General features: G+C 44.3%; 1 protein-coding gene across 4 annotated transcripts in view; it reads right to left on the reverse strand.

The window, feature by feature from the left end:
* Window positions 1-25684, reverse strand: part of TEX10 (testis expressed 10) — a 149565-nt gene that overhangs the window by 79892 nt on the left and 43989 nt on the right. For all 4 annotated transcript variants that reach the window (XM_081345334.1, XM_081345336.1, XM_081345335.1 and 1 more), the window contains exons 6-8: window positions 24029-24267; window positions 3661-3796; window positions 3172-3347 (exon numbers count right to left, since the gene is read on the reverse strand). In XM_081345334.1, the coding sequence (XP_081201460.1) occupies window positions 3172-3347; window positions 3661-3796; window positions 24029-24267 (551 nt within the window). The remainder of the gene's footprint in view (window positions 1-3171; window positions 3348-3660; window positions 3797-24028; window positions 24268-25684) is intronic.

The following is a 25684-nucleotide window of genomic DNA, read 5'->3' on the forward strand; positions in this document are numbered from 1 at the left end:
GACATTTTTGTGTCAATAAAAATGTTAGCATGTGCCAGAGATTTCTGTAGGTCTTTAGCTGAAACTCTAGGATTCTTCCTTACCTCATTAAGCATTATGCGCTGTGCTCTTGCAGTCATTTTTACAGGACGACCATGCCTAGAGAGAGTAGCAACAGTGCTAAACTTTCTCCATTTGTAGACAGTCTGTCTTACCGTGGACACATGAACATCAAGGCTTTTGGAGATACTTTTGTAACCCTTTCCAGCTTCATGCAAGTCAACAATTCTTGATCGTAGGTCTTCTGAGAGCTATTTTCTGCGAGGCATGGTTCACATCAGACAGTGCTTCTTGAGACCAGTAAACCCAAAACAGGTGTGTGTTTTTAAAGGGCAGGACAGCTGTCAGCAACACATCCAATATCATCAAACTGGTTGGAGTCAAGGTTGGCTCACTCCTGGCTCCAATTAGCTCTTGGAGAAGTCATTAGGCTAGGGCACAGGTCTGCAACCCGTGGCTCCGGAGCCGCATGCAGCTCTTTCAGCCGTCTCCTGCGGCTCCCAGTCCTCTGCCATGTGCAGTCCAAAAAAAAAAGTGGGACTAAAAAAGTTCAACCAATCAATTCAAATATGCAGGGTAGGTGCATATCTCCCCTTGGCTCCACTCTTCAGTCAAACCCTGTTCTGCGCATGCGCGCATGTACGTGCATGTGCACACATTTTTTGCGGCTCCCAGTTTTTCCTTTTGTGAGGGAACCGGTTCCGAGTGGCTCTTTCACCGTTTCAGGTTGCTGACCCCTGGGCTAGGGGTTCACATACTTTTTCCACCCTGCACTGTGAATGTTTCCATCTTATGTTCAATTAAAACATGACAACAGCTAATGTTTGTGTAGTATTATTTTAAGCAGACTGTGTTTTTCTATTGTTGTGACTTACATGACGTTTAGAGTGCATTTTATGGCCAATTCATGCAAAACTCCACGTAATCCCAAAGGGTTCACATACTTTTTCTTGCAACTGTAGGCTGATGCTTTAACAACTAGAACAGATATGTTAAGGATATGCTATTTCACGTTGTACATGCAGAGATTTTAGCTGGGTGAAAAGAGAAGACAGGGAGAAAATAGAGGTAGTTCTCACTTAACAACTCATTCAGCAAACTTTAGAACTTATCATGGCACTGAACAAGTGATACCTAAAACTGGTCCTCACTGAGATCATAATCCGGTTTGCAATTACGTTACAGAATCTATGATCATGGAATCACTATTTACGACTTGCCAGCTTCCAACAAAGTCAGTGGGGAAACCAGCAGGTCACAAATGGTGACCACATGATCTTTGCACTTAGCAATATCACAGGATTCCTTTAGCAGCAACTAGAAGTGCTGTCATGCTTTATGACCATGCCATTTGGCTGTGGAAATTCTAGTTTCAATTACCAATTTTAAATAAGGATTATCTGTAATAACAAACAATAGGGAAAAGGCAAAGTTGTTTGACTTCCACTTCTACTACTGCAGTTTCTTTCCCAAAGGAAAACTCTTTCAGATGAAATAGTTGTTGTATAATATCTAATATAGAACTAGGGAGTACCTGATCAAATCAATTAAAGCCAAGAGCAGGGATCCCTAACCTATGGGCCACAGCCCAGGCCAGTGTGGAAATGGCTGGCTGGTGCATGCAAGCATGGGCATACATTGCCCTCACTCACGCTAGCGGCCCGCAGCCCTGTTTGTGCATGTGCATGAACCAGGGCGTTAGCGCTTGGTGGGTGTGCGTGGCCCATTTGCACATGCAGATGGTGCCAGCACATGCCACATGCAGGAATGGGGCTGCTAGCACCGCACCAGTGCGCAGGAGCCCATTTGTGTGCATGCCACACACCTATTTGGAAGCTGCTTTCCTTTCCTCTGGGCCATGAGCCTGGAAAGATTGGAGACCTCTGTTATACAGGTCAGCTCAGAGCTTCATTCTATGATCTTTGAAAAAAACATTGAGAATAAATATAGTGTCAAAAGACTGGAGAAAGGGAAATGTTTTCCCTATCTTCAAAACAGATTTTTAAAAAAGGTACCCAGATAACTTGTTTATGTCAATACTGGGCAAAGCAGTGCTTTTTTTACCTTGTTATAACCATAGTCTAATTGTACCTCTGTAGCAACCTTTGGTTTACCAGATATTGACACAAGCTGTTAAAAGACAGCAATCAGTTCTCCTCTGCAGCTTCTTTTTCTGCTACCCTGATGGGCATAATAAATTTAACCTGGCATATGCAGTTGCTCCATTCCTATTCAAGCCATTGTGCTTTTTAATATTTTAAGAGTTAAAAGAGAAGAAACAGAAATGCAAGAGGCAAACCTCTACAGATAGTGGAGTTTCTGGCTAGGAAACGGGTTGGCAACCCGCGGCTCTGGAGCTGCATGAGGCTCTTTCAGCCTTCTCCTGTGGCTCCCAGCCATTTGCAGAGAGAGGGGGGGGGGCACATGCGCTTCCATTCTCTCTCTATGGTGTGTGTGTGTGTGTGTGCGCGCGTGCGCGCATGTGTGTGTATGTAACTCATGCTGTTCCCCAAGAAGCTGACAAGCTTATTGGGTGGGGCTCCTGCTTTTGCTGCATCTCCACAGGAAGGAGCAAAACGCAGCAGCTCTCAAGGGCAGGAGAGCCAGCCCAATAAGAATGTGTGTCAGCTTGTCCAGAACAGCGTGAAGCCAACTTGCCAGGTGAGCAGAAGATCGGAGAGAGGGAGAGGGAGAGAGAGAGAACTCATGCACAGTACCTCTATTTCTTTTTAATTAAACTCTTCAAATAAGTTTTCCCCCTTGCATGCACGCGCGCAATTTTTGCGGCTCCCAGTGTTTTTTCCCTCTGGGAAACGGGTCCAAGTGGCTCTTTGAGTGTTTAAGGTTGCCGATCCCTGGGCTAGGATAACAATGGATGCAGTCAATTAAAACATTCTAAATACAATGTTAAACTAGTCTTACACGAATGTAGCCAGATTACAACTTTTATCATAAAAAATCCTGAATGAGTCTATTATTATACTTTCAAACAGCTCCAACTGGAAAAAAGCAAGTTGAACTCAATTCTTATTACAGAATAAATCCTTTCAAAATTGTTTTAATTTTCAAAATATTTTTCTTGATGCAGTTTGATGTAACCAGAATCTAGTTCTCAAATGTGAAAATAATTACCATATATCAGGGGAGCAGCAGCTTGTAAACTCTGTAGAATTTCTCTGTTCGCCCGAGATGCAGCAGAATAAATAATACCAATCAATTGCTCTGAAAGTTCAGGATTTCTTAAGCCAAGAAGAACAAGCTGCTGAGGCAGACCAGCCAGCCAACAAGTTAATATTTTACCTTGGCTTCTGTAGTGCATAAGAAAAAAACAATAACAGGTAAGTTCATACTTATAATACAAGCACATGCACATTAAACAAACTTTGAAGGTTTTTTGAGGCCCAGAAAATAAGCTCTTTATTCACAACATTTTCATGGACGAATTTCAGAGGCATTATATTAATTTGCAGAATGGAATTGAAAAGTATTTTGTGGGTATATCACTGCATACTCCCAAGTTACCCATTTAAAGAATAAAACATTTACAAAGTGACATTAAACAAAAATGATTTTCTGTTTTATATTATATGACACAATGTTGAAAATAATATATATTATTACCTATTTATATGAAGGTTCGTTTCTTCCTTTTGATAAACTCTGGCAAAAAAATTCAAAAGTAATGTACGTACAGGAAAAGGAAGATTCCTTTGCTGATAAAATGTGTAGACTGCTTTCATCAACGTTTCTGTTGCTGCTAAATAAGAGGGCAGGATAAAAATCAGCAATGACACTTTATTTCCTTTGCATTTTATAGGAAAAAAAATCTACATTAGATATTAGAATTACAAGAGCATAATTTAAGATTTGGATAGCATGATTTTCTACAGTATGATAAGGTCAATGTAGATTTCAAAATCACTATGTTAATATGGAATAAATTAACCCTAATCCAGACTGTGCCAAAAAATGCCTTATGGTTCTTAGCACAAGCACAATAATATCAAGAAAAAGCAGGTAATGACACATGGTTAACCTATCAAGAGTTGTTAGAACAGCATGGACGATGTAAGATGAAATCAAGAGAAATCAAGGTTGCAGACGGATTTCATTTTCAAAGGTTTTCATACACATAGTTAAGAGAAAGATTCAAAATAAAAACAGGACATTTGATAGTGAGCAACAGAAGAGAGAATCTAAAATTGAATTATGTACAAATAATTCATGTAACTGCCAAAATGCATCTTGTTGAAATTTGAAATAAACAAACATATGAAAACATCTATGATAAAATGGGCTAAGAATTTGGGGCATGACATATTATTGGAAAAGTGGGAAAACACATGGTTGAAAGGATTGGTATATGACTTCAAAAAAATTATCTAAAATATATAATGGTACCTCATACTTATGTTGAACATGTGCACAAGAAGAGTCATTTTATCATGCTTGGTGGACTTAAAATAACCCAGAAAATTCTGGGTTCAAATATGTATAATGGTGCAAAAATTTCAAAGACTAAACATCAATTGAAACAAGATTGGCATTCTTGGGATTAGTGGACAGACTAGAAAAAAGCCATGAAAGATTTTTATACAGTACATGATCACTGCTGAAAGACTGTATGTCAGGTCCCTATCAGAATGCTGTCATTCTGGAGAGGGGAAGGATATGTGGGGATAGAGGATGTTTTTACTTTTGCTTTGATGTATCTGCATGGGAATTGGGGAGGGAGGGAAATGAGCCCTCAGGGTCATCTGTTTTGACTCCTTTCCGGCTAACTCCTGCTTGCTAGCAAGATCGCAGCGTAAGAGAAGCAACTTGTTATCACCTTTTTGGCTCAGAGTTTTCAAATATTCACACCAGTGGATTGGCTCTTGATGGACTCGGGCATTGGGGTGGAGTTTGAATAGTGGAAAATTTAGCTTAACGTTTAGCATGGGAACTTCAGATTCTGCCTGACTTCTCTGCAATCAGTTTCTCTCAGTAAAAGATCCTTTTGAAATAAGTCTTCTTTCAAAAGTCATGCTGTCAAAGTTCTGACTGACAAATCCAACTAAGGAAACATCTTCGAGACTTTCCAATCTTTTAATGCAAAGATTTATTGAGTACACCATATTGGTACATAAGAAAGTAAAAAAGAAGAAAGCTCTGACAGGCCCCTTCCCAAACACCTATAGTAAAAGCATTAACTTTTTTCTCCTCCCTCTGGGTCAGGTCACGTTGCCCAATCAAGTTGGAAAATATTGTTATGAGAGAACATCTCTGGATCTAGCCAGACACCTGGCCATTGTCCTTGATTCCCAAAGTCTGCTTCCTTAATCTTTGAAGCTTGCATTCCAAACCTCTCCCCTCCTGAGCTCGTTGGCAAGTTGAAAGCAATGTCTGTCACACCAGCAAGACTGGGTTTCAAAACTTGACAAGCAGACCTTCCTAAAAATTGGAAGGAACCTGAACAACAATAAACACACAATAAGCCATTTCCTTTCCCTCACTTCCTTACTTCGGAAGCCCCTGGTTTCTGCAGATACTTTGCATGGAATCTACTGATTAGCCGCTTTGCTCTGATGTTATGAAGCTTAACCCATGCCGCTTCTCCTACTGAGTATCCCCTCCATTGTATTAAATACTGTAGCTTTCTCTTATGAGCCCTAAAGTCCAGGATTGCGCCTCTTTCCTTCCACTATTATTGGACTGGGCACTTCCTTATCGACCAGTCTCAACCTACAGTAGATCCCCTGGCTTCAGCAAGGTGCAATGAAATATTGGGTGCGCTTTACCCAATATTCTAGACAGCTTCAGTTCTACTGCAACTGGGTTGATCACTTTTATGATTGGGAAGGGTCCTATGTATTTGGGACCTAGTTTCTTGCAGGGGATTCTTAATTTCAGTTATTTGGTAGACAGATACATTTTATCTTTCACACAAAATGTTCCTTGGGGACCTTGTTTCTTGTTTGCCAGTTTCTTCTGGCTCTCTCTTGCCTTACCTAGAGCTTTCTTAACATTACTCCAGGTGCTTTTGATGGAATCCACCATTCAGTCAGTGTTACTGACGAGGGGGTTTCTCTTGCGTATTCTGGCATTGGCACAAACTCCAACCCTGTGGCTATTTTAAAAGGGATGAGCCCCATGCTATTATGCACTGTGTTATTGTATACCACCTCAGCAAATGGCAAGAGTTTTGTCCAGTGAGACTGCTGATAGTTGACATAGCAATGCAGGTACTGTTCCACCATTGCGTTAGTTTGTTCTACGGGCCCAATTGTACTATGATGAAAAGCCGAGCTGAGACCCTGGGAGGACTCCATCAGCTTTATAAAATCACACCAAAACTTTCCTGTGAATTGAACCCCTTGGTTCAATTTAGGCACTCAGTAGTGTCAGTAAATATGTTGCAAAAACATCTTGGCCAGCCTCTGGGATGATGGGAGGCTGGAGCATGCTGTGAAGGGGCTTGCTTTGAGAACAGGTTCACCACTATCCGTATCACCATGCTCCCCCCATTCTCTGGAAGCCTGACTATAAAGTCCATGGCTATTTTTTCCCAAGGTCAGGTCAGTCAGTTGCAGCAATCCTGGACTCTTCCCTGGCCTTTGCTTCATGGAGTATACACAGCACAGCTATTTACAAAGTTCTCCTCAGTGGGCTCTAAATCATGCATTGGTTTGCAGCTCCAGTTTCATCTGCTGCACAAACGCGTCACCAGGAAAGAGGGTTTTTCTTTTTCCCTGCTGCCAGGTGGACACTTGCGCTGCCAAATGCCTCATGGGGATAAGAGTTCACCACTTCCTATGGGATACTTTTGTATCAGGACAAGCAGGACACCTGCATCAGCTAGAAAATCCCCACAAGTAAAGTCAAATTGATTAAAGTATTGAGCCCACTGAACTTGCTTGGGGGAGAGCTAACAGAGGGTCCTTAGTGCCTCTAAGTTCGTGATCAGTCCAAACTTTGAAGGGGACCTTACTCCCCTCTAAGAATTGTCTCCATGTCAGTAGAGTCCACTGGACAGTTAAGGCTTCCTTCTCCCACATTGCCCATCACCTCTTGCTTTCGTTTAGCTTTCAGGAAGTGAAAGCACATGACTGCCGATGTTTTCTCCATTCTTTTGAAGCAACACCACCCCCGGTGCAACATTGCTGGCATCTGCTTGAAATACAAATGGCTCTTCTGGATTAGAGTGTTTTAGGATGTGCTCTGCAGCAAACAGTCTCTTAAATTTCTCAAACGCCACTTGGTACTCCATTGTCCATTTCAATGGCTGGCTATGCCAGGGTTTCCCTTCCCTGGGGCCCGTCTTTAAGAGTTCCGTGATTGGCAGAGCAATTTTGGTGAAGGAAGGGATAAATTGGCAATAGAAGTTTGTGAACCCGAGAAAACTTTGCAACTGTTTATAGGTTCAGGGAGCTTGCCATTCTAGAATGGACTTCACTTTCCCTGGGTCCATCTCCTTCACGTGATATCCTATAGCCCAAGTAATTAGGCTGGTTTTTTAAGCCTGCATTCCAAATCTCTCCCCTCCCCTCAAGCTCAATGGCAAGTTGAGAAGCAATGTCTGTCACACCAAGAAGACTGGGCTTCAAAACTTGACACATGCTTTCCTGAGGGAATACAATAGGTGGAATCTGCAAAGTGGTCAATCTGGAGAGGCATATGCCCTACGATGGGGACCATGTAAACAATGTTTAAGCAAGGCAGCAACCAGGAGGAAGCCGAGTGCTAGGGGGAAGAACTTGCTAAGGCTCACCCGAACACAAGCTCTGCCAGATAGACAGAAGCTGCCAGCCTAGAGAACTCATCTAAGCTAAGATGGTCCATTGGTGTGAGGAAGAGAGATGACTCAGAAGGGAGGACAAAAGGGGTCACCCTCACCCAAGGCAGCCATTGGCATGTTTGGAGAAAAAAGCTGGAGGCGCTAGACCAGGGATCCCCAACCCCCAGTCTGTGGACTGGTACCGGGCCGTGCTTGCCAGCAATCGGGCCACACAAACAAGCAAAGCCCCATCTGCAGGGTGCAGGCAGCACACAAAGCCATGACCCTCTGGTCCATGGAAAAACCTCTCTACATGTAACTGGTCCCTGGTGCTCAAAAGGTTGGGGACCTCTGCACTAGACAATAAAAAAGCACAGGGAGAAGAACCTGACCACACTGATCTCATGTGCTTCATGATGGAAGCCTTCCAGAACCTGAAAACACAAGAAGCCTTAGCCAAGTGATGGGGGACAACAGCCAATGTGATCAGTGAACAAAGGGGGGGGGAACACTGCCCCTGGGCACTGCAACAGGAACAGCCGAGATGTTAGAAGGAGCAGCAACTGCCACAGCAGGACCCCTCCAAGGGACTCTTAAGGAGCAAATGTCCCAAGGGCTGGTGATGGTGGAACTCTCCAGAGGGAGTGAAAAGCGTCCCTCCTTAGAATGAACTTCGACAGGGACCTTCAGCAGCTCGGGTTTTTCCTAACGCATATCCTCACCTACATACAGGCATATGGACACAAGATCCCCACCAAGGGGGCTAGGGTCAGGGTTGTCACCCTAGCATTGGAAAGGGTTGCAGCGAAGGGGGTGGTAATCCTCCACAATGCAAATGCCCCAAAGCTGCGAAACGTCAGTTGTTTCATGACAGCTCTGAGATGTAGATTTGAAGACCATCTAGCCAACCGCAAAGCCCAAGACCACATCAAGATGGTGAAGCAAGGGTGCCACCTGGTAGCTGAATACACCAAGGAATTCTGGGACCTGGCTTTCCACCTTGACTGGCCAGAGGATATCCTTGTCTGAACAACGGCTTATAAAATGACTTATACAATGCCTGCAATGTGAGAGGGGGCCCCCACTCACCTTCATGACTGGTGTGTGACGCATGCTAGCCGAAGAAGCAGAAATCTACCAAGTGCAGAATAAGTACCGCTCCAGCAAAGCTTGGAAGAGATCACCCCCAGAGAGGAAGAGGGAAACAACCAGACCACAACCCCAGCCAGCATGTTCCACCGCCTGCGGAAAGGAAGGCTAGCAAGCAGCCAAATGCTGGGTGAAAATCCTGGCATGCACCAAACGGGAAAACCACCAAACTGCAGTGTCACACTAAGGAAACAACCCTGAAGTGTACAGAGGTCATGGAGTTCAACACCTCACTGAAATGGAGGGAGGGAACTCCAACTCATCAGAAGACCAGAAGGTCTTGGATAGCAACTACAATGACAACCCCTTGGTAAGTGGCCCGATTGCGCTAGTGACGATGGTCATAGAACTACACCTCCCTGGTATGGGGCAGACTGTTTCCCTAAAAGCCCTGCTAGATTCGGGATGCACCAGATGCTTGGTGAGGCCAGCCCTAGTAGAGAAATTTGGAATCCGCCTGAGAAGGTTAAAAATCCCAATTGCCCTTGGCCAACTAGACGGGTCAGCCGCAGGAGGCATTCCAGCCACTTTCACCACCGTATCCCTGGAGATGACCATGGGATCCCATTCAGAGACTCTAAGCTTCACAGTGACACCTGGGATGAACAGACCGCTCATTTTGGGGTTGAACTGGCTAAAGAAGTGGAATCCACAGGTGGATTGGAGAAAAGGGCTTTTAAAATTCCCAGTGAGGGGGAAAACCCCATGTAGTACTGAACGCAAACCCCAAAAGGACCCCTGGCAGGAAATCAGGGCAGCCATGAGGGGAGAGCCAATATAAGGTATACCAAAAGAATACCACAACCTAAGAGAGGTATTTAGCAAATGTGGGTCAGATGAGCTCCCTCCTCACTGTCACCACAGACTGTGCAATCAAGATCATCCCCGGGGCCAAGTTACTGAAACCAAAACTTTGATGACCCTAGGGAGCTAGATGATCTACGAGCTTTCTAAAATCTAGCTCGCGGGTTCATCCAACCTGCCAGAGTTAGAGTGGCTGCCCCATCTTATTCCGAGAGAAGGGTGGCTCTCTCGTCTCTGCATGGACTATAAAGGACTGAACGTGGTGTGCGTGGAGAATGTGTACCCCTTTCTCTTTATGAAGGACATGTTAGCCCACGTAGCCAAGGGGAGAATTTTCTCCAAACTAGACTTGAAAGAGGCTTATTATTACATCAGGATTAGGGAAAGGTATAAATGGAAAACCACTTTCAATTGCCTGTTGGGCAGCTTCAATTTAAAGTATTCCCCTTTGGTTTGTAAGAATTCTGCACAGTGTTTATGCAGCTGATAAACAAGATGTTCCATAAACATTTATACAAAGGGGTTCTAGTGTACCTTGATGACATTCTAATTTACACAGAAACAAAAGTGGAGCATGTAAAATTAGTCAGAGCCTGGCTCAGAGTTCTCACAACATCTTCACACCAGTAGTAGCTCCTGATGGACTGGGGCATTGAGATGAGATTTGAATAGTGGAAAATTTAGCTTAATGTTTCGTGCAGGAATTTCAGAGTCCACCTCACTTCTCTGCAATCACTTTTTCAGTAAAAGATCTTTTTGAAATAACGCTCGTTTCAAGAGTCATGCTTTCCTGAGGGAATAGGACAGGACCTTACAATATGTGCAAAAATGGAAATATTCTGAAATACTCATTAATGGAGGAATGCTTAATGAAAATGACAGAACTAGCAGAAATGGCAAAATTAATTTGTTTGAATAGTGAAAGAAGAGCTCTTACATTTATTAGTGAGTGGAAATCTCTTTTGGATTTTTTGCTGAAAGAATGAACAGATGGTTTTTGGTTCATGATTAGAAAGGGTAGATTATTGAAAGAAGAATACTGTAAGGGCCTGCCCCAGCTGATTCCCTCTAAGAAACAGTACTCTTGAAATTGGCAGCATTTCAAAAGGAACTTTTACTGAGAGATAGTGAAAGCAGGAAAAGCAGGCAGGATCTGAAGCTCCCACGTGAAAACATTAGGTTAAACCCATTGTTCAAAACCCCTCCCAACTGCCCAGTCCATAGGGAACCATCCAGAGGTGTGAAGGTGTGAAAACTCCAGACCAAGGATGTGATAATGAGATGTTATCACAGGCATTGCATCCTTGGTGAGGCAAAGCAGATGGCCCCAGGCTCTTCCCTCCCCCTCCCTACCATCAACCATGGTATCTTGCTGCGGCGTCTCAGGGGGTTGGGAGTGGGAGGCACAGTTCTTCAGTGGTTCTCCTCCTACCTTCTGGGGTGTTCGCAGTCGGTGTTGGCAGGGGGGCAGAGGTCGACCTTGAGGCGTCTCGTTTGTGGAGTTCCTCAGGGATCGGTCCTCTCGCCTCTCCTGTTCAACATCTATATGAAGCCTCTGGGTGAGATCATTCGTGGTTTTGGAGTTGGGTATCATCAGTATGCTGATGATACCCAACTTTTTATTTCAACCCCAAACCACCCCAGTGATGCCCTCGACATGATGTCCCGTTGCCTGGAGGCGGTCCGGGTCTGGATGGGGAGGAACAGGCTTCAGCTCAACCCTGACAAGACTGAGTGGCTGTGCGTGCCGGCATCTCGGGAAATGCAGATTTTTCCATCTCTTACTATGGGGGGTGAGTTATTACCCCCCGTAGATCAGGCTCACAACTTGGGGGTCCTCCTAGATTCACAGCTCTCCTTAGAAGATCATATAGGAGCTGTGACTAGGGGGGCCTTCGCCCAGGTTCGCCTGGTGCGCCAGTTGCGGCCCTATCTAGACCGGGATGCCTTGCATACAGTCACTCATGCGCTCGTGACCTCTCATTTGGACTACTGCAACGTCCTCTACATGGGGCTGCCCTTGAGGACCACTCGGAGGCTTCAACTGGTGCAGATTGCAGCCGCGCAAGTGGTGTTGGGGGTCTCCCTATACTCCCATGTTACACCTCTGCTCCGTGAGCTGCATTGGCTGCCAGCTGCCCTCCGGGTGAGATTCAAGGTGCTGGTAATGACCTATAAAGCCCTACATGGCATGGATCCGGATTACCTACGGCAGCACCTGCTGCCGGCGTCAACCTCCCTCCGTCCAGTGCGCTCCCACAGAGTGGGCCTCCTGAGGGTGCCTCCGATCAGAGAATGTCGATTGGTGGCCCCCAGGGGGAGGGCGTTCTCTGTGGGCACGCCAGACCTATGGAACCGCTTGCCGGTTGAGCTCCGGATGGCCCCCGACCTTTGCTCCTTCCGACGCGATCTAAAAACCTATTTATTTGAACAATCCGGCCTGGTCTGATGGGTTTGGGGTTTGGATTTGGTTTTAACATAGTTTTAATTATTGTATTATATTGGGCATAATTATTTAATCTTTTTTAACTTTTGTATTTATATTTTGATATTTATTGCCCTGTACACTGCCCTGAGTCCTTCGGGAGAAGGGCGGTATAAAAATTTAATAAATAAATAAAAATAAATAAATTCTCCAGGAAGGTGCATCAAAGCAAAGAGAAACAAAGTAAACAAAGCTAAGCTAAGTATATCACAAGAGAGCTCCAAAGGTCTCCCCTCCCATCAGAATGGCAGCATCACAGTGCCAGTGGACTCTCAGGAAGAACGCTCTCCCCGCTGTCTGATCTATCTTCCTTGGAGGATCCTGAAAAGGGTCAAAAGTCTCCCTGGAGGGGCGACCACCATGAGGAGGCCCTCCTTGTGGTCGCGGAAGGGCAGAAGCCCTCTGTTCGATCTGGAGCAGCTCCTCTGGCCCGAAAAAGAAGAGATCGGCCATCAACATGGCCGATCACTAAGCTGCTCCCTGCCGAAAGCCAAAATCACCATCAAGCACAACAAAGCAACCTGGAGGATTTGGAGACCTTACCTTTCTTACTTCCCTAATTACTTCCCTGTGGGACTCTTCTGAAAATCTCCCCCTCTCTTGAAAGTTTGGCAACTGCTTACTTGGGGAACTAAAACCTTAAAGCCTCAAAGGAAACCAAATGACTAAGCTAAATAATTAAACAACCCTATTTGTACCTCTGGAATTTTTGGGCTACTAAAACGTTCTTATCTCTGTGGGGACCTTAAACCCTATTTATTGCTAAAAATGGACTAATTGGATAAAAGCTTCATATTAGTCTGGAAAAAGATTCTACATGCTATTGAGGACATCTTGTGGTGAAACCTGGTATAGCAAGTAAACCTTTTTTATTGTGAGATCTGGCTGTAACAGATGTGTCCTTGACATTATCTCTAAAGATAAGAATTGGGAACACCTGACACCGAAAACAACCTTTAGGAATAGTGGAGGTGGACATTCACCAACTCTTATTAAAATAGCCTCCACTAAAGACCTATCTGTAAACATCAAAGAAATGGAGGAATATATTCCACCACTTGAATATAAACTTATACTTGATACAGTTTTGGCAATGACTGAACAAATGAAAGCCAGACTTAAAGACAAATCTAACAGCATAAACCCACTAAATGAGACTCTGACTTCAATCAATGAACTGACAATCCAAAAACTAACAGAAGAGGAAATCAACAACAAAATAGGGGACTCTAAAGAACAACAAGTACAATTTACTGAGAGCCTTAATGCCCAAACTTTGATTTCAACTATAAAATCTACAATTCAACGAACAACAGAAGCTGAAGAAAGCAATATTAAGATGGAGGATGCCAAAGGCTTTCAAATACAGTACATTAAGAATCTAACCAACCAAACAAAAACTATAACACCAGACATGACCTCTTACCTAAGCCAGATGGGACTGAAAGAAGACGACCAGACTGAATTAATAACAACTATACTATGCCAAACATGGAGACCTGATTTATTAGAACGACAATTTAATGACCTTAAAGGGGTCACTCTCTTTGAAAAATTGACAACTGGATGGTCTCCCTGGATTCAAACAACGTGTGTAGAAAGAAAGGGAGACACATTTGAGAAGTTACAAGGCAATGATATGGAAGCCTGCCTGGCACAAAATAAACCTAGTTAGATTTAAAAAATGTTTTTTTTAAATGTTGGTATTTGTAATAATAAAGCTTAAAATTTCTTTTAATAGGCTAAGGGGAACTATTAAAAGATACAAACTAATTTTATATTTAGGACCTAGATTTTTAAGGGAATGAAAATTAGCTACTAGAGCATAACTTTGAATTATACTATAGAACTTGGAATGACACAACAAAAGATACCTTGTTAATCATTGATAATTACAAAGGTGATAAATAGAATATGTTTTTGAAATATAACAAGACTTTTGGACTTTTGATTATCCAATCACCACATTGCTTCACAAATATTTTTGATGTAAAATTAGAAAATTAATAAAACTTGCTTTTTTTAAAAAAAGAATGACAGCGTCCTAACATGGATCCATAGGGACATATTGATCATAAAAAGGAGAAATCCACATGGGAGAGATCAAAATAATAAAGGGGACAGAGCAAAATAACAGTTACTTAGGTTTATCTGGGTAAAGAACATGGAATCATTTGAGAAGTCTCCAACATGTTTCTTGTGAACCTACTCGTTTTGAGATATGCAGAGGTCTTTCCATGCTATGAAGTATTGTGTTATTCTATGTTTACGAGAATCAAAGATCTCTTTAATTTCAAAATGTTGCTCACCTTCTACCATGATGGGCTGTGGCCTTGGGAGAGCTACTGGCCATAAAGGTGAGGTTACTTCAGGTTTTAGAAGGCTGCAATGAAACACAGGGTGTTTCTCACCCTAGCCCCTTCGGTGAGGATGTCTTGCCCATATTTTTGCATATAGGTAAGGATGTGGGCAAGGAAAAATCCCAGTTGCTAAGGATCTCCATTGAATTTGACGCCTGGGGGGGTGCCTTTTGTTCATGCTGAGGGGATAGCCCCCCCACAAGCCCTGTGAGTGGTCATGTCTCCTGGAACCCTCCAGGGAGAGCTGGCTAGTGTGGCAATTACCCTCTCAGCCAATTCGATGGCACCCTTAGCTGTCTCTGGAAGAATTACCCCCCCCCTCATAAGTCTCCTCATGCTTCCCGCTCTCTCTTTCCAGATGGGCTAAGGCCCCTTGTGTTTTCAGGCTTTGGAACACTTCCATCATGAATTGAATGGCTTGCTTTATGAGGCGATCAGCTTGGCCCCCGGTTCTTCATTTGATTCACCATCATCATAGAGTGCTTCCATTTTGCGCCTCCAGTCATGTTGTCAGCTACCGCAGGTGAGGATGAGTCCCTTGGCTCTTTATTCCCAATCTTCCTTCTTCTCCACACCAACAGATTATCTTGGCTTCTCAGGGTCCTCCAGGGACCCTCTGTTCATTCACCAGAGATTGTGTCGGGGTGAGTTTTTGTAGAGGTCTCTCGCCAAAACGTAGCCTCTCCATGCTCACTGCCTGAGTTGGACATTGTTTGCTCAGTCCCCACAGTAGGGCTGGTGCCTCTCTGGATTGACCAATTTGCAGATCCTGCCTAATGTAAGGCCCCTCCCACAGCTGATTCCCTCAAGGAAGCAGAACTCTTGAAACTGGTAGCATTCCAAAAGGAACTTTTACTGAGAAATAGTGAAAGCAGGAAAAGCAGGCAGGATCTGAAGCTCCCATGCAGAAATGTTAGGTTAAACCCCATTATTCAAAACCCCTCCCAACTGCCCATTCCATAGGGAACCAATCCAGAGATATGAAGGTGTTGTAAGAACTCCAGATGGAGGACACAATAAGATCATCACGTCCTTGATGATGCAAAGTAGAGCCCCAAGCTCTTCCCTCTCCCTCCCATTCCCCAGGAAAGTACATCAAGGCAAAGAGAAATAAAGCAAACCAAGTACATCACAAGAGGTCCCCCCTCCCATCAGAATGGTAGCATCTTGACAGGGATCTATAGGGACGTGACAAATACTTTGGTATAAGCTTTAGAGAGAGGCTAAAACACATTTTATAATTGCTGTTAAGAACAGAAGTCTTTTTCTTTTTCACATTTTTATTAATTTCTCTTATTATCTTTAAGTTAAAATTTGTATTGTCCCAAATGTGCATTTTCCAAAAGGCAAATGGCCTTTCTTTCATGGTTTTTCCCCCCCCTATAAAAATGTTTCACTTCTCATCCAAGAAAACCAACACATCCAAAAAAAAACACCAAGAAAGCAAAACTTTTTCAAAGAAAAATCCAAGAAAGTCAAGTTGCTTTTTGGAAAATGCACATTTGGGACAATACAAATTGCATGTATGTCAGGAAGTAAGCCAGTCAGACACAGAGACTGTTAAATTTCTAAACCTAAGAAAGCCCTATAGTTGGCAATCAACCTTTGCCTGGGAGAGAGGGGGGAAGGAAGGAAGGAAGGAAGGAAGGAAGGAAGGAAGGAAGGAAGGAAGGAAGGAAGGAAGGAAGGAAGGAAGGAAGGAAGGAGGGAGAGATTGGGGTTCAAATGGTGCCTATCTTACTAATAGGGGTCCTTGGGCAAAGATTCCCTAATGCTTCATGTGCCTACCTCAAATACGACATGAACTAGGAAAGTCATATGGGATCAGCTGTCAACCAGCTTAACAAGCTTCATGTCAAATGGACCAGGAGAATCTGATAAGTGGGCTGTTAGAAGAAACCATATATGTACAAGACAAGAGAATACTAGTACAATAATTAATATAATGAGACGGGATATATGAAATGTATGACAGAACTATGGATAGATGTATGAAAGACCTACATCCACACTGAGAACAGCAAATCCAAGCAGAATTTTCATTCCCTATGTTGAGAAACAGCACAGTAAGGTAAGGAGTGCAGGGGGCCTTGGGGTGGGGGGAGGAGGTCCTGGGAGGCCCGGTGCAGGCCACACATGAATTTATGTCTGCTCAGGTACAGAAAATCCTGCTTTAATATCATTAGGGAAGATTTTCAGCTCCTAAGCAAAGAGGCAGAACGGTAAGAGGAGGTGCCTCAGGCAATGGAAGGAGGCCCAAGGAGATCCAGCAAAGGTCGCACATGAGTGTCTCTCTGCTCAGGGATTAAAAATCCCCCACTCTCAAGACACTCTGCACTCCTTACCTACTTACCTACTTAGAGAGTGGAAATCCACAAGATCAGTTAACGACTGCAACCAGGAATGCCAGGGTTGTGATACTTGAGCAAAGTAGTCATGAGGACCCAGATTGTTGGGGGCAATTAAGCTGACTTTGTAATAATGCCGCTTGGGGTGTGTGTGAAAGCCCTAACAAGCAGGCATATACATAGAATGAAGGCTACTGCTAAGCTTGTAAGCCGCCCTGAGTCTTCGGAGAAGGGCGGGATATAAATGGAATTAAAATAAAAATAAATAAAAATAAATGTGACATTTCATTTAACAACTATTTTGTTCAACAACTCTCCAGTCCCAATATGGTTGTATGTCAAGAAATACCTGTAACTAATAAAGAGTCTGAAAGGAAAGAAAAAACTACTACATTTCAACACAAGATAAAAATCTTAAATGTCTTCATGTTATCTTATCTAAAGAGCGATAGCACAGAAGACATGGCAAGAAACAATGGATTTAATTTACAAGAAAGTACATTTCCGGTAAACATCAGAAAATATTTCCTAACAATAAGAACTGTTAAACAGAAATGTCTCAGCATATGATAGATACTCCATTGAAAATGTTTAAACAGGTTACATAGCCATCTGTCAAGAAAAGTGTAGTAAACTGGGTTTCTACATTGAGCATGGAGTTGAACTAAATGAGTTCCAAATCCCTTTCCAACTCCTGCATGATATGATTTTTATTATTAGAAGATATTGGCATTATAACCAAATAAAATAAAATGAACCAAATCTTTATTACAGTCATAAACCGGCACAAGATAGGTGGGATATATTCATTAAAGCAGAGGTCCTCAATCCCCTGGCTATGGCCCAATGGTGGGCCACAGCCTGTTGGAAACTGAGCCTGGAAGTGGTGGGCTGCATTTGTGAAAATAGCACACAAGTGCCTGATCATAACCAGTCTCGAGACTGGTGATTGAGTTTCCCAAACTCATGGTCTTGGGAGACTTCAATCTACCATCCCTGGGAGGATCTTCTGAGTTAGCTCGGGAGTTCATGGCTTCCATGACGGCCATGGACCTGACGCAAGTAATTCATGGACCGACTCATGTGGGAGGCCACACCCTTGATTTGGTTTTTCTATCCGGACGGTGGTTAGATGATCTTGGTGGGGGCTCTCCAATTGTTATGCCCCTGTCATGGACTGATCATCACCTACTGCGGCTGGTCTTCCGCTTTGCTGCTCCTCGCCGTGGGTGTGTTGAACAAATTAGATGGTTCCGCCCCAGGCGCTTAATGGACCCTGAGAGATTCCAGGCAGCGCTGGGGTCCCCACCTGCCTCCTCTGCTCACAGCTCGGCAGATGCCTTAGTGGAAGCCTGGGAAAGGACGGCCACGGAGGCACTTGACCGAGTTGTACCCCTTGCGAGTTGTACCCGAGTTGTACCCTGACCCGGCGCAGATCCCAGTGGGCTCCATGGTTCTCCGCGGAGCTCCGGGAGATGAAGCGTCGGAGAAGGGGCCTAGAGAGCGGTTGGAGGTCCAGCCGATCTGAATCCGACCGATTGGACTAAGAACCCATATTAGGTCTTATCTCGCAGCGATAAGGGTGGTGAGGTCTAATTACTTCGCTACCCTTATCGCGTCCGCAGATAATCGCCCGGCCACCCTGTTTAGGGTGACCCGTTCCCTCCTCAATCAGGAGGTGTGCCGAGTTTAGTCAACATCTGTTGGATAAAATCGCTCAGATTCGGACCGATTTGGACTCCGACTGGGCAGAGTCAGACGATCAGGACACGGGTGATCTTGTCAATGTGATCTGGGAGGAGTTCGATCCTGTAACTCCGGAGGAAGTGGACAGGATTATGGGGAGGCTGAGCTCCACATGTTTATTGGACCCGTGCCCTTCCTGGCTGGTTTATGCAGCCCGGGAGGGGACACGAAGCTGGTTCCAGGCGGTTATATCTGCCTCTTTGAGTGAGGGTAGTTTTCCCGCCGCCCTGAAGGAGGCGGTGGTGAGACCTCTCCTCAAGAAGCCTGCCCTGGACCCAGCTGTGTTAAATAACTTTGGTCTGGTCTCCAACCTTCGCTTTCTTGCGAAGGTTGTTGAGAGTGTGGTGGCGCATCAGCTCCCTCTGGTTCTGGATGAAGCGGATTATCTAGACCCGTACCAATCGGGTTTCAGGCCCGGGTACAGCACGGAGACGGCATTGGTCGCTCTGGTGAATGACCTCTGGAGGGCTCGGGACAGGGGATATTACTCTGTCCTAGTCCTATTAGACCTCTCAGCGGCTTTCGATACCATCGACCATGGTATCTTGCTGCGGCGTCTCAGGGGATTGGGAGTGGGAGGCACGGTCCTTCAGTGGTTCTCCTCCTATCTCCTGGGACGCTCGCATTCGGTGTTGGCAGGGGGGCAGAGGTCGACCTCGAGGCCTCTCGCTTGTGGAGTCCCTCAGGGGTCGGTCCTCTCGCCTCTCCTGTTCAACATCTACATGAAACCGCTGGGTGAGATCATTCGTGGTTTTGGAGTTGGGTATCATCAGTATGCTGATGATACCCAGCTTTTCATTTCGACCCCAAACCACCCCAGTGATGCCCTCGACGTGATGTCCCGTTGCCTGGAGGCGGTTCGGGTCTGGATGGGGAGGAACAGGCTTCGACTCAACCCTGACAAGACCGAGTGGCTGTGCTCGACTTCTGGTGGCAACGCGACGCCGAAGACAGCCGTCTTCGGGCTGCCTGCTCCGCAGCTGTGTTTTTCCATCGTAAACAGCGCCGGTCAGCTGTTTAGATGGATTTGAAGCCCCCTCCTCGGGAGAAGAGGAGAGGGTGAGGCCCCAGGTAGGGGTTGAGCTCTCCGGGGCCGCCTGAGCTGAGAGTTTGGGCGGCTGAAGGATTGAGCCCCCCCGAAGCCTGGGTTGCTCCGAGCTGCGCAGCGCCCCTGCTCCAGGATTTATGGAGCAAAGCCAGGCGTTAGCAACCACCCCTGCCAAAAGGAAATACTTTTGATTATCAAGATGCAGGCAGAGCGGTACAGGAGGTCAAGGTGATGTGGACTCTTATCTTTACTCTCTAGCTCAATGGATTTTATAGCTTTAAAGTGAAAGTGCGCAATAAGTGAAAGTGGGGGAAGATGGCGGCTAAAACTTCTAAAGCTCTTCGGAGTGCGGGGTCTTCCCTGGTGCAACAGACCTCATTGCAAGCTTTGCTTCCTCCTGCACCTCCTCCGGCATTGACGCTTAAGGATTTACAAGATGCTCTTGGAAAGCATTCACAATTGATGTCTGACATGATGGATGAAAAGCTGAAAAAGTTGGAGGAGAAACTGGAGAAGAAGATGGAAGAGAAGTTTAGAGCAATGAGGGTCTATGATTGAATCTGTAGCTGAATGTGTGCAACAGCTGGATGAAAAAGTGAAGGATCTCAGTCAAAAGAACTCTATATTAGCAGCAAAGGTATCAGAAAATGAAAATATAAGGGATAAAATGGACGGAGAATTGAGCCTTGCTCAGTATCATCAGATGCAGTATGCTATTAGAATCAGGGGTTTAAAGGAGAACTGTAAAGAAGATTTAAAGCAGCTGATTTCTGAGGCTCTGGAAGGGGTATTGGGCCAGCCAGCATCTGAAATTGAGGGAAATATGGACAAAATTTTTCGTATAAATTCATGGATTGCAAGACAAAGGAAGTTACCCAGAGATGTGGTGGTCTATTTTACAAAGAGAGTAATTAGAGATGAAGTTATTCAAGCTGCCTATGATACTAAACTGGTAGTGGCTGAGCAAGAAGTCTTGGTTTTAAAAGAGATTCCTCCGAAGATTTTAAGGAGAAGGAAAGATTTTGCATTTTTAGTACAGGAACTTAAGAAATGTGATATTAAGTTTAGATGGGAGATTCCAGTTGGACTGGTGGTGACGCATGAAGGTAAAAGACATCGTCTGGTTACTGTCGCCCAGGCACGTGATTTTTATAGCAATGTGTTAAAAGCAACCCCCCTATCATTTTTGGAAGCTGTTAAGGGATACGGCGAGGGAAAGCTTCAAGATGTTGCAGACAGACAGATAGAGGACAATGGTGTTGGAGGGGATCAAGATACAGTTTCATTGGATGTTGTAGGAGGCCAGAGGAAGACGCGTGCCGCCTTAAGAAGAGTGAGACGAGAGCAAGAGCAAGACCAGCAGATAGTTATGGAATCTCCAAAGTGTATTTACAGTGAAGATGTGGGAGGGGCGCGGTCCAAAGAAGTTTTGGGGGTCATGACAGACGTGCTCCAAAAGTTTTGGGGCGTTAAGATTGCTGATTAAATTTTTAAATTAGTATCTTAATGGATTAAATTTATCATAGAGGAGAAAGAAAGTTTTTTTTTAATATTTAACACAATTTAAGATGGATGTTATTTGCTAGTTAGAAAAGTATATTAGGGTTATGGACTAAAAGTGTGTGTTGAACATATTTGGTGTGATACATGTAAGAATTATTTTTGATTATGGTTTAGTTTGGTTGGAGATTATTAAGGTTAATAGATAGGCGCTTTTGGCGCGTAACTGAGAATTTGTTTATTTTTTTTTCTTTGAAATTAATATGAATAAGGACTGGGATTAAGAAAATCTATTCTGAGTAAAGCTCTTTTTTGTTTTTCTCTTTTTCTTTTTTACTTTATTTGTAATATTAATATTGTTTGTATTCATTTTACATGAGCTAGAGGGAGATAGAACTAATAGTTTATTGCTGATAACATAGGGGTGCTTATGTTTGTTTTTTGATTTTATACCCTGTATTTAGCTCTGGGAAGTCGGGGGGGGGAGGGAATGGGGGGAAGGGATAGGGAGGGTTGGGTGGGGGTGGGGGGATTAAAGTTAAAATGTATTGTAAAACTTTTTAAATAAAAAAAATAAAAAAAAAGACCGAGTGGCTGTGCGTACCGGCATCTCGGGATATTCAGGATATCCCATCTCTTTCTATGGGGGGTGAGTTTTTACCCCCTGTAGATAGGGCTCGCAACTTGGGAGTCCTCCTAGATTCACAGCTTTCCCTAGAAGACCATATAGTAGCTGTGACTAGGGGGGCCTTCGCCCAGGTTCGCCTGGTGCGCCAGTTGCGGCCCTATCTAGACCGGGATGCCTTACGTACGGTCACTCACGCCCTTGTGACCTCTCGTCTGGACTACTGCAACGCTCTCTACATGGGGCTACCCTTGAAGACCACTCGGAGGCTCCAGCTGGTACAGAATGCAGCCGCAAGAGTTGTGTTGGGAGTTTCCCAATACTCCCATGTTACACCTCTGCTCCGCGAGCTGCATTGGCTTCCAGTTGTCTTCCGGGTGAGATTCAAGGTGTTGGTAATGACCTACAAAGCCCTACATGGCATGGGTCCGGAATACCTTGGGGAGCACCTGGGCCGGCGTCAACTTCCCTCCGCCCAGTACGCTCCCACAGAGAGGGCCTCCTCAGGGTGCCACCGGTCAAAGAATGTCGACTGGTGGCCCCCAGGGGGAGGGCGTTCTCTGTGGGCGCGCCGGACTTATGGAATCATCTTCCGGTTGAGCTCCGGATGGCGCCTGACCTCCGCTCCTTCTGGCGCAATCTCAAAACCTACCTTTTTGAACAAGCTGGCCTGGCCTGATGGAATGGGGTTGGGTTTTATTAATCTGTTTTAATCTATTTTAATGTGTGTTAACTTATTCATGGGCATTTGTTTAATCGTTTTTTAATTTTTGTATCTTGTTTTTTAATATGTATTGCCCTGTTCACCGCCCTGAGTCCTTCGGGAGAAGGGCGGTATACAAATAAAATTAATAATAATAATAATAATAATAATCATCATCATCATCATCATCATCAATGCTAAATTGTCAGAGAAGTCCAAAGCCTGAGCCAATAATTGAATTCCACCCTAAAATTCCATGAAACCTATTTGTAGACAGAAGGTGGAAGTAGAGACACAATTAGAGATTTGAAGAGTTAATCTTAAAAATTTGAAGTATACAAATTCTAATGGTGCAGAATTGGAGAAAGGTACTTCTGGACACCAGAATTTGTGTTATTGGCTTGAGTTCAATAATTTTAGAGCTGCCAGTATGTAGTGATGACTTCTTCCCTTAATATATTTAAGGATGACAAATGATCTCATCTGTGGATTTTCAACAATATATCCTTGGACCTTCCTACTGATAGCAAAGTGAAGGACCACCCTAAGTATCTGAAACAGAAGATTTGCTCAATCTTATAGCCATCTATGCTCTGGGGCTTTTCAACCAGTGGTATGGGTACCACCTGTGGTACACTGGCACCCGGCAGGTGGTATGCGACCATCCTAGAAAAGTAGCAGGGGAGGGAAATGAGCTGAACCAGTGGTAGCACCGCACAAGCCTGAGCAAGAGACGGCTGGAGCTGCAGAGATGTCAGGGCTCACTGGAAGCGCCAGAATCAGCGCTTCTTCAGGGTTGTCAGTAATCAGTGGAAGTGCCAGGATCAGCACTACTTCGGGGCTGTCAGAGCTCAGTGGAAGCGCCAGGATCAGCGCCAGTCTCCAGCTGGAGCTTGGCACTGATCCTGGCACTTCTGTTGAGCTCAGAAGAAGCGCTGATCAGCTGGAATGTACAGTCACAGTGTCCCAGGGTCATATGAAGTAACCAAAACCTGCTGCAACCACCCAGCAGATGGGGGGGGGAATAAAAACCAAACACCCCCCACCCCACCCCTGCTTCCAATCCTCAACAGAAATGCTCACAATAAAAACCTTGAACAGGAGGAAGAGTGCTGCCGGGCGGGCAGGCAGGTGTCTTGCTCAGCTGTGGTTTAGGAGGCACTTTTTTCAGTGCCATTGTAACTTTGAACAGTCACTAAGCAAACTGTTGTAAGTCAAGGACTACCTGTACTTCATCACTTTTTTACTTTTTTTTTGATCATCAAGTTTTTGACACCTTGCTAGGCAACTGGATGTTGCCATATCCTAAAAGTGGTACAATGGGTGAAAAGGTTGAAAAGCCCTGTTCTAGAAATGGCTCTTGGGTTTCTAGAATAAATAAGCTAGTGAAATTTTTCAAACTTATAACAAAGTACCAAATAAAGTTTGGGTGATCATAGTACAACATATATTCGTATCATCTTACCTTTGTTTAGCTGGATTTCTAAAAGTCTCCAAGTCACTCTGAGCAATTTGTTCAGCTGCTTACTGTTTAATTTACAACCATCCTGAAGAGTTTCTATCACAAACTTTCCAATTAAGTCTAGCCAATGGGCATCTGTAGTCAATGTTGAAGTATTTGCTAGCGAGACCATGATTTCACATAAAGTTAAATTCAGCAAAAGATGATCAATATTGCTTGAAGATGTCATATAATACTTATTGCTAAAAGAAAGACACATGCAACAGATAGAATTTTTGAATAAAAAAGTGTAATTCCTACAGCTTTAAGAATTTTTTTTCATTAGACCTACAATAAAAATGTTTTCTGTGATGGAAGAAGAAAATGTAAAGGTGAGTTCTCTGCTCTAAACCACTTCAGCAAAGGGCCAAATTCTTTTAGTAAAACTAGGAATGAAAAAACTTCCCCAATTTTAATAAATGAAAAGATCCTAGAGATAATTTGAATAACAATCAAGAAAGACCCAGTGTCAGAACCCCTCAAATATTCATTTATCCCTTTCCCTTTATTTCTTTCCTGCTTTTACTTATGTATTCATTTTTGGGGCCTGCAATTCTGTTGGTGGGTGTGTGCTTGCATGAGGGGAAAATGTGCTTTACCTTGCTCTGCTCTATATGGGGTGCCCTCCCTCTGTGTGAGAGGAATGTGACATGAAAAAAATTGCCTTATCTCCAGACAATGGAACTTGGAACCATTGGGAAACGAAACCAAGAGAGACCTTGAAAAGGGCGCTAAATCTCCAGCTTCTCCTAACACTGTAGCACTTGTGGATTGGCTAGATTTCAACTGAACAGTTGGACACTGGGAGGAGCAGTTATGAATTGCCTTTTTGATGTAATCCTTTGCACGACAAATCTTTAGATCTTGCTTTGCTTTCTAGCCATCACTAACTCTCAATAAAAGTTTCTTTTGAGACAATACCTGTTTCAAGAGTTCTACTTTGTTGGGAGATCTAGCTGAGGCAGATCCTTACATAAAGTAAGATCTGCAATAGTGCCCAACCCAGAGCGACATCTGCCCCACCAAGGGGCTGAGATGGTCGCTCTGTGTCAGGAAGAAAAAGAATTGGTAAGAAAGAACCCAAAGAGTAACTTTCACCTGAGGAGGTCGGAAGAACACTGAAAAGAAAAGGACAGAAATGCTTTCCAATGATGATGAGGAACCGGGTGGGCAGTCAGACCTTGAAGGAGCCATGCATTACATGGTGTAGGCTTTCAAGGACCTAATAGCCAAATTCCTGGGCTGCCCAGAAAAGGAGGAAGAATTAACTGAGGAGGGTGAACACGGTGAAGGAGAAACCATAATCGCCGAGGTGGCAGGCAGGGCCACAGGTTCGACAGAGACAGTGGCAGCTACTCCGGAAACACAACAGCTTTCCCCTGGAAAGCTCGGACCCCACGACCGCCCTGAGAGAGGACTCCCAGAAGAGCCAAAGCTAGTTCCATTGGGAGTTAAATTTGATGGGGACCCTCAACAACTGGGGTTCTTCCTGGCTCACTTCCTCACATACATGCAACTGTATAGAAGGTCTCTATCCAATGATGCAGCTAAGATCAGAGTCGTCACCCTTACCCTCAAAGGAACTGCTGCCAGATGGCTGGTAACCTTATAATAACTGCA

Source organism: Vipera berus (assembly GCF_964194415.1).
Source record: "Vipera berus genome assembly, chromosome: Z".
Taxonomy (NCBI): domain Eukaryota; kingdom Metazoa; phylum Chordata; class Lepidosauria; order Squamata; family Viperidae; genus Vipera; species Vipera berus.